We start from the raw sequence: 10241 nt of genomic DNA on the forward strand, positions 1-10241 counted from the left end.
TGCCATTAGTTGAGCTTCAAATATGCTTTAATTTGCTAACCTGTCATATATTTTTATTGAGTTTTTCATCCTCTAGTAACTGACAAGGAATTGCCTGGATGGAAGAAACGTTTGTTTGAGGGGCTCTTATAAAGTGTAAATCCTTCTCAGTCACTGAAGTTTCACTGATGAGGCCAGACTATGGCCATTAGAGTTCAAATTGATGACAAATCAACCCCAATTCATTCACTTCAAGCCACATCTGGTAGAACCCTTAATGTGGCAAAGCTCGTCACCACTGCAGGGCAGCGTCACATAAAAGTTGGACCAGCATGTAACCATGTGGCTTTGATATGCTGGGCTTTGCATGCAGCCGAATAGCTCACATTTTGCACCAACTTCCAGGTTCAAAGGAAGTCAAGATCCCAGGCACAGTTTACGTTCCCCAAACCAGGAATCAACCTAGATTTATTTGAAACTGGACTCAGGCTTAGTTCAAAGCTCTGGATGAACTCGAGGAGGTTTGAACCTCTTGCACCGATGCATTTAAACAAATGTTTATTTTCAGCCCCCAACCAAAAATAGTGAAGTACAATCAATTAGATGTATGAATTCTTTTTTTTTTTGTTTTGGTATGAGCTCTAATCTCTCCTTATTGTACTTTCCTCCATTGCTTTTGTGAGAGGACTGATGTGTACTGAATTAACGTAGAAACCCAGAGTCAAACTGTGTGACAACCACATATATGTGGCCAAAGGCTGAAATATATGTACAAAAATCCAGCTAGATATCATTATTTAGTCAAAATATTTCCTGTTTCAAACATTTATTTTCTCATAATGACAACCTTACAACAGTTTGGGTATGAGTCAAAGGAAAGGTTACTTTCCATTTTCTGGTTAGCTCTTGTATATCATCCCCAAGCTCTGTTCTCAGGCTACAAGGAGTGTTATTACAGAGAAAGTTAAACTTTGATGATTAGGACAGACACTCTTTGATGTTCAGGATGCCATTAGCCGTGACTATAAAGTATCCCAAGGAGCTAGCCCCCCTGTAGCCAATGTCCCCGTCTGCTTGAGTGTAGTGAACATGACGTTCTTTTATTTTTCTTCTCACAAGGCAAAGGTTAAAGGAACTGGCAGTGCCAGAGAAACCTTGGCTAGATGGCAACTCTCATTTAAAGGGCTTCTGGCATCAACCCCCTTTTAAATTGCCACGATGATTCCCACCGCCTCCCACATGCTTAGAAAAAACAGCAGTTACCTTGTTTCTGGTTGATATCAGCTGGCAAGTGTGGCGAGTGGGAGCCGTGGCTGAAATGCTCGTTGCTGTATGGAATGAGTGGGGTGAGCGGATGGACGCCGTGGGACGGCTGCACCACAGGAACTTTGTTAGACTGAAAAATACAAAACAGGAGGAAGGCTTCAACAATTTTTGCCTCTGGGTATTACAACACAGCAGTACCGAACACCTGCTGTCAAGGGTCAGCCCAGTCAGCGGAGTTAGGACTGCTGCTCACAGCAGCTGCAAAGGACTGGCTTACTGACTCCAACAGGTAGGCATATGAAAGCAGCCATTCCTGACTGCTGAACACTGAGTGCCAATTCCACCCTGTCCAGGTTTTGCAAGTGATGTGTTAAGAATCACTGCAGGTCCCTGATCTTGCTCAAAAAAACCACAGGAGGACAGTCTCCTTACCAAGATGAACTCATTAATACAGAACAACCTCATCATAACCCCCTGTGGGACGATGGGGAAAGTTCATTAAAGGACGGTGCTCTCTCTAATACGGAGTCGATCTGTCGTCACAACAATGAGAAATTGGTTCTTGCTGCTGGAGTTGTTAAAGCCACGGCTTATTATAGGGACATATCGCATTGCTGCGTTGTCCAGCAAAAGTTCAAAGTACCGGTAATCAGTGAGACTGCTGTAAACTGGCATAATTTGGACAATTGCTACAAAATGCTATAATATTTAGATGGGTGACCATGATCAGCCCAAACCAACAGGAAGTTTTCAAATTCTGCAGTAGGACTTAATCTAACAAACCCTTTTTATGCCAGGGCTGGCACTTCTGAGCATACCAGCAAATGTATCGCTACATTATTATACCTAATTTTTTGCCCTGCTAAGGGTCACACAAACACGTGCACATACAAAATTTTGAAAATGCCTTTCAAAATTTTAACATGTGCATCCCAGACTGAAGTGACAAATCTAAAGCAAGCAACTGAGTATGTGGTGCTGGATCCTTTATTTTCTAGTAGGGAACCCCCAGCCCTCCTACGTCAGGCCCTCCACATAACAGGCTTGAAGCACAAGCTATACTTTGCACTCTCAAATGTTGGAGGGAGTGAATTTGGACATATCTATTAATGTAGCATGAGCTACAATTTGTATCTGACCATTTCAACTACCCAATCCTCTACTGGAATAAAAAAAGCTATTCCTCTGAAAGAGAGTTAAAGAACATATGGCAAAACTATTTCAAAGAAGGTAATGAATACGTTGGTCTCTCTCATTGCCCCATCTGACTGGGAAGAAAGGAGTGGCAGGCAAAGCTTCTGACTAAGGATAAAACAAATAAATAGGCTCAGCTTCATCAGGAACAGCTAATAGCCCAAATGTCTTCCACTGCTATAGTGATATGAGATGTTTTTCTGCCACTGACTCTGCTAAATGTTAGGCAGAAGTTGCCTTCACAGGGTCTTCCTTTGCAATAAGCATAATGTCAGACAGAGATCCTGATGGGTGTCCCAACACTTCGGCTGCTAAAAGATGCAGCTAGCATCTGATGAAGTGAACCACTGCTCATAAGTTTATGCATGTCTGATTCAGTTAGTCAGTAAGGTGCATATCTACCATGCCTTCTGTCTGTCTGCAGTTGCTGGCCAAGAGAGCAGTAGTGCAGCAAAAAGAAAAGGGGAACACTAGGGAAAGAGGCTGGTATGTCCTGGAGTTAGAAAAGGAATCTGGAGGGGCCAATTTCTGGACTACCCAGAGGGCAAACCAGTCCCTGGGCACCCATTCACGGAGAACAGCATATACTGGAACACAGATTCAATAGCTTAGACTCACATCCCGACCTGTTGGATATAAATTTCATAGCAATTGAGTTGTGGGAGCTTCACATCTCTGAAAATCAGGCTCAAGATGTCCTGTCTAGGGTTTCCAAACTAGAAACACCCAAGTTAGGTTGTTTTTCCAAAAATGCAGACCTTCCAGAGTGCTGTGTTAACAGTGAAGATCCAATCATCGGTGAAGTCTCATCACACTGCCAAATCTCCCTACCCTGATAGAAATCCCACAGACAGAGTTGAAGATGAAAAAAGCTAGAGTAAAATCAGGGAAAAAAGTGTTTGTCTCTCTCTTCCAGTTGTAATGCTAAATTTTGTAAAGGCCTAAAATTTTGTAAAATGATGCTGCTGTATTAAGTACAATGTTGGGTATTTCTGCATGTTGGAACAGAAAAAAAAAAACTTGTTCAAAACAGTTACAGAGCTGTAAGGACGACGCGCACACACAAACTTTGCTGTCTGCCTCAAGCATGTCTGCTGTCTCATACTTGCCCAGTTTCGCCCACAGTTGCTTTTAAACCCGAGCTGACTTAACCACGACTGGAAAGTCAGGATCTGTCTTGAGGAAAACTAGAGAAGGTATTAGGGCGGATAACTACAAAATCAGGAAAAATAAGAATGGGCTGCAAGGCAATGGTGCCTAGGGATTAGAGAAGGAGACTCCAAGTCCGATCTTTTTGCAGTCTATCACAGCTGCGGTCAATTTGGCATAGAACTGTAGGCATGTTATTAACATCCCTGGGTTTTGTTCTCCACTGCCCTTCACTGGGTGTAGCCATCTGCATCTGTGCATTGTAAAATAGAAAACTGCTCTGGTTTGCTAGCATGCTCAGTTTGCACAGGTGGCGGTGATGTCTGTGGAGGCAGTGCAGACTCAGGCTTTCCCTCTTGGAAAAGCAGGACTGATAGAGGCAGACAAGGTTCTTTGGGTGAATCTGGTATCTTTTATTAGGCCAACTTAAATAGTTGGAAAAAAAGTTTTAGTAAGCTTTTGGGTTTAAAAACCCTTTGTCAGGAACGATAGAGGAGAACCTTAATTTGTATAAAGCATTTTGTGAACCTTGCACAAAAGGTACTACACACGTGCATACTGTATCAATGCATTCATGGACAAACTTGGGGAACAGGTGCAAAGAGACTGGTACTGACATCCGTACACACTACCAGCAGTCCGTTCATATAAAAAAAACCAAGTGCCAAATAAGCTTAAAGAGGGAAAACCAAGCTTTAAACACTGACAGTCTTTAGTCAAGCACTGCATCATTAGGTCCCACCACGATGCCCTGAACTACAATCAGACTGGGTGGTGAAGAGAAGTCTGGCAATGCCTTGAGAAATATCAGGGATATTTCTCAAATTAACTTTTGCTGAAGCCTCCTTTAGTACCAGACTTTTTAATGAAGGATGTGCATTTGTGTGAGCACTTCATGTTCCTAACACAAAAACCAAATATCTGACAAATGTGTGCAAGACGGTTACCTGTGCACATGGAAAACTACGCCCACGCTCAGCTGCATGCATCTGATGTGCACACAGCAGGCAGGAGACACTATAGGGGGGACTTTCAGAGGTCAAGAGAACTGGCTATAGCTTGACTGGACTTTCTCTGCCCCATGCCAATTGATTTGCTGCAATTCTCTACCCTTCCCTTACAGTATTTTCAATTCAGCTTCATTCCTCCTACCCGCTTGTTCCCTGATCCTTGCTCCTTCTTTTCAATGTCCCATTTCCCTTCCCTCTACTTCCCATTGAGTGTATCCCCTGCTAACTACCCTGCTGCTACAATAAAGAAATAATTGAGGAACGAACACAGTGTCATCACATGGTTCACTCTCTTTGGGTGCCAGCCAAGCCCCTTTGCTTCATCCTGTGCCCAGCTTGTCTCTTTAGAGCACCAGCTCTTCGGAGGTAAGATCATCGTCTACTCTGTTTCTACAGTGGTTAGCGCAGTGGAGCTGTATCTTAGTGCACCTTAGGCATTATCATAATATCTCATAATACACACAATTGATAAGAGTATCCGGTGTCTTATGCCCCGTAACTTAGGCACATGTGAAATTGTGTGAGTGACTGCCTCTACTGAACTTACAATCCCCATAACTGATATTGTAAGGGTAGAGGGAGATTTTCAAAAGTGCCTGATGATGGCCCCTGAAGTCAATGGGAAAACTCTTAATAGGTTTCACTAGGAGCAAAATTAGGTCAATGCTGAGCTGTCTTTTCGTTTCTTTTGAAAATCCCAACATTTCTGGTGTCCATACAAGAATAGGATTTTCAGTCTCCTTCATACATACCATGTCAGCAAAGCATATTTCTCATAGAGAAGTAAGGCTAGAAGGGACCTCAAGAAAACATCTAGTTCAACTGAGGATCAAACCCACGACCATCCTACTATCTGGCACTGTAAGCAAATACAGTCCTATGCTGTTCTTACTGTAAGGACTACAGGTTTGTAAAGAAAAGAAGGAAATAGCTGGCCATCTAAAAAAACCCTGCGAGAATCATGATTTTAATGTGCTAAGTACATCAAAAGTAACAAACACAAAGGCATGCGGTCACAGCAGAGGCACTAACTGACTGGGCTGTGTTTTCCACCAGATTCAGAGCAGGACATCATGGTTTGGTGTACAATAGGGCTGCAAATCAAGTACTCAGATTTTCCATCAATTCAGAGGGAAAACAATTGCAGGCAGCAGTAAGACAACTTAGGGCTTCCCCCTCTCTCCCTTAAATTTCCTCTAACCCTGGCTCCTGGTTCCACCGCTGTTTTATGCAGCCCGTTAAGTAGGACAAAAAAAACTGATAGGACGAGGCTTTCAAGAAGCTGGAAAAACACTTCAGTTAGAGCCAGTTCATGTCCGCTGCTGCTTTGTTAATTAGCATGTTGGTAACAGAAACCAGTTTTATGAGCTAGATGAACACTGTGAGAGATGAACAGTTCTGGAAAGGTACTCAGGAGCAGAGAAGCAGCTTTCCTTTTTGCTTCACTTTTCAAATATTTTAATCCATGCCTATTCACAGTTGGTACCCATGTGCATGGTTCCTGGTTTCCAACAGATGCCCTTGTAAGCTGCCAAACTTTAAATTTTAAAATCAGGCCTGACTCTTTTGAAAGTCTGTATATCGAAGAAGAGGTGTCCTTTTCTTATTCTATAAAGTTGGATTTAGTTTCTGCAAAACGACTCCAACACAACAAAGTACAGTCCCGAGGAGAATCTTCAAAGCAAGCCTGAAATTGCCAACTGATGCCTGCCTTATGCTGGGAAAATTAACCTGAATACAATTGTTTCCACAGGCTGAACTGTATTGAACACAGGATTATTTTAAAAATTTCACAGTCTCTCGTAGTAGGCCCCTACTTAACCTTCATCTTGTACTAGCTTTGCGAGGAGAATCTGCTGGAGGACCACAGGCAAAAGGGGAAACTTCACTGAAGACAACTGAATTGTATTGCTGGGAGCTTATTTTAAATAATTTACTAGAAGAAACGTTGCAATGGCATTGTTAATTCTCCAGTGGTATAAGAAATGTGACTGAAATTCTCTGGAGGATGGTACAGAAACTGATGAGAAGAATGCAAATTATATTAAAATATGATTGACTGATACACTGAAGATTGATGAACCTTTGATGAACTTTTATAACAAAGTTACTGGTTCAAATCCACCTGACGCGAGCAGTCAATGAAAGCTGTCAGTTATTGCTATAGAGCATGCAAGCCTATTTAAAATAAGTTGGCTGGTTTCAGTCCAGTTTCCCATGCACAGATGTCAAACCTGGCATCCTTGCTGGCAGTCTCAGGAGATGCCAAGGAATAAATGGACAAGAGAGACTGTTTTCTTCTATGGGGGCAGTCCAGGGAAGCTTGCATTGCTGTACTTCCCTGGCAGGATCTGTTGTACGGTCAAGAAGATGAGCACATAAAATAATTCAAGAATGAGACAGGAACAGAATGTTCTTGTAAGCCTAAAGCATCATTTTGGCTGGCAAATTTTAATTTCTGACAAACTTTAAATTACCTACTTTCTAACATGGGCAATTCCCTATTCTTCCCTTTCTTCACCACACTGGCACACCGGCTAAATAACGTTGTGTTCAGATGCAGATTTCTCGTCAGTCTTGCATGATTCTGCTCTTACTTTCAACTAGCCACATGCCTGAGATGACTCAGTCTGCAGAAACCTTTGTGAGCTTAGACCCAGGAAGAAGCTATCACTATGAAACAAAAAAAGCCACTTTAGTCAGTAGTGTAATAGGAAGCATGGTACGGCAAAGGCAGGTGCATTGATTATAAAAAGATGCTGGCCAGGCACAATTAAGAGACCTCTTCATTTACCTATAGGTGTCTGATTGTAACAGAAGCTCTGGGCTAAACAGACTATTCTTAACCTTGCTGAATGTGTAGTAGAAAATCTACTATATCAAGATCCTTGTCCTCAGAAGTGCAGTCTCATTGAGTTCACCCCAGAGTGAAAGCTTTGCTATCCTATTGTCGTTCATTCCCACCCTTGACTAAATATGACCTGGATAGTTTTGTAAAGGGGGGAACATGATCACTGGTTGCATGAGGTTCCTGAGGGCACTGGCAGCTTCACTATGTTCTCCAAACCTGCAGTGAGTGATTTAACTAACTCCATCGGTTCTGGAATTCTTGACATAAGGGTTTCTCATCCAAAAATGCTGATTCACTGCACATGGGAAAGGACTGGTTTTGATTACTTTCTCGACTCCAAATGTTTATGTTACACTTCTGAAATTGCTGAGCTGTTTGTCAGAAATAGTTAAAAAGGGCTATGGACATTCAAGCTTTCAGACACCAGGTGTCCCATTTGTACCTCTGGTGGAGCTGCATCACTGTCAACAACTATGGGACACCTATTCGTAAAAATTCTCTTCTTGGAGAAAAGTCATATAACCAAAATGAATAAACTTCATTCTGGTGGCCCTGATCCAAAGCGAGCCTTTAATTAATTCCAGTGAGAGCAGGACAAAACGCTCAAGCTGAGAAGTATGCAGGTGAGAGCAAGCACGATACTGAACTTCTGGTGGACTCTTATCTGGGAATTCATGTCTGTTCTTTACCTTTCACAAATGTATACTAAAAAATAAAAAAGGGCTAAGTAAGTAATACCAGAGTCAATATGTTAAAGCAAAAGAGCAAATATATTCAGCTACAATTGAAGTTACACAACACACAAGAGAGGAGTTCATCTTTTGTGTAAACCTTGATCATCCATTCCTAGGGCATCCTTGCTGGGACAAATGTCTGCAAACTTGACACCTGTGCCTATGTTACTAAGAAAATTGTTGGTATATTTTTAACAAACTATATAGGCAAGAGTTGGATTCTTTAAAGTCTTTATTTTACTTTTTTAGTAAAGCTGCTAGGTGGTCTGTCTCCTGTAGGGGGGTCGGAGTGTTTGTTGTAGGGGAAAAAAATTACAAGAATCATGTTTCAGATTTCCTTCTATTGGAGGAGAGAATTAATTGGCGGATTTTGCTGACATCTTATAAAAATCATCTCTAACATAAAAGGAGGTTACAACTCTCCCACCTAAGACTAGAATAATTCAGAAATGGCAATATCCTGCTACCCTCACTAAAAATACAACGGATTAGTTAACCGATTACTATGCATCTGAGTCCTCAATATAAGAGTGGGGATCATAATCAAAGTTTCTTCTATAGCATTGCTGCCATTTTAAATCCTAATCTGTCACAATTCTGTCTCACCACCTGTTTTTTTTAATACATCCCAAACATTCCTGAGGCTTTAGAAAACTATTATCAAACAACAGACTGCTACAGGGCTGTCAGCTAGCACTTCATGCACACAAGCCACTAAAATTTCCCAGTGAGACATAAATAAGTGAAATGCAGTTAGCCTTTAAAATTGACACTATGCTGCAGCCCCATTAAATGAAGGGGCTGACTTCTATAATTGGGAAGCATAAAAGTGCTCACGGTACAAAGGTTACACAACACACAAAAAGGAGACTGGGATAAAACAACAGGAAGGCCTCAGGCGAAATGACAGTACCTATGAGTCAAACAAGTCAGATTGGTAAAACAAAAGCAGAGGTGTGAACAAGGAGTTCTTGTGCCCTGGGCAGTGGCTGTGGTTGGGCTGGCAGCAGGGCTGGCCACCCATTTTGCCACCTCCTCTAATTTGGCAGCTGGACCTGATGCCCCACTTGACCACCCCAAGTTATGCTACTGGAGCAAAGCATCAGTCCCAAGAAGACCACATGGGCCTTAAAGTCTCCCAACAGATAAGCACACACGGGAGGGCGTTATTGAAGAGGCAGAAAAATATCAGTGAAAACTGCTCGTGTGGCATAAAGCTTATAGCTGGTTGGTTGACTGCGTGGAGATACTTGCACAACTCAAAGCTTGCTCTGCCACTTGGGGAAAAGGCACCCACCCCCCACTCCCAGCAATATATCATACTCTCAATATGTATTCAGGGAACAACTTGGCCGCATCATGCCTTGAGCTTGCCTGACCTGTTATTTTCCAGAAACTAATGCTCACATTGCTTGGAGCACTACATAAAATTCCTACCTAGGATGGCTTTGACCTACTTACAGTAATTAATATCATAGGATTTGGACAGCCAGTCTATGGAGGTGTCAGATATCCTATTCTTTGGCTTCCAATTGCAATGAACTATCTGAAATCTTCTCTTTAATACAAGAGCCTTGTTCAAGATTTATTTTCCTACCCCCTCTTTCAGGCAACAGTGGTAAGAGAAAGCGTCTCATTTCAGTTGTTGCCCTACTGTTAAGAGTCGCGTATCTTAGTCAACCTCTATCACCAGATTGACTCGAATTTAAGATGACCCCCCCACCCCAATAATTAGGTTCTGTACATGGAAAACTTATACATTTGTTATAATTTTCCATCCATAGAATCTAATTATTGAAAGGTCATCTTTAATGCATCCCTTCCACTGCTGCAGGGGGCAGGCAGTAGAGGGACAGAAGGGGAGGTCAAGCACCTTGCCCCCTGCTTGTGCCTGCCCTCACCACCTCTGTCACCTCTCTACCCCCCACCCCCACAGCCTGGGACCTCCGGTAAAAACAGAGAACACAAAAACACAAAGCACCTGGGCTATAACATAAAAAGCTAAACCGTCCAGCCAAACAACATTCAATCCCTACCGGGAAAACACTCCAACCCCCA

At 42.3% G+C, this 10241-nt stretch overlaps 1 protein-coding gene across 10 annotated transcripts in view; it reads right to left on the minus strand.

Moving 5' to 3' along the window:
• TCF7 (transcription factor 7 (T-cell specific, HMG-box)) overlaps positions 1-10241 on the minus strand; it is a 113650-nt gene that overhangs the window by 39293 nt on the left and 64116 nt on the right. For all 10 annotated transcript variants that reach the window (XM_019506292.1, XM_019506294.1, XM_019506293.1 and 7 more), the window contains exon 2: positions 1243-1375. In XM_019506292.1, coding sequence (XP_019361837.1) covers positions 1243-1375 — 133 coding nt within the window. The remainder of the gene's footprint in view (positions 1-1242; positions 1376-10241) is intronic.

The sequence above is a fragment of the Gavialis gangeticus genome, unplaced genomic scaffold, assembly GCF_001723915.1.
Source record: "Gavialis gangeticus isolate Ggan-Ray unplaced genomic scaffold, GavGan_comp1, whole genome shotgun sequence".
In the NCBI taxonomy this organism is placed as follows: domain Eukaryota; kingdom Metazoa; phylum Chordata; order Crocodylia; family Gavialidae; genus Gavialis; species Gavialis gangeticus.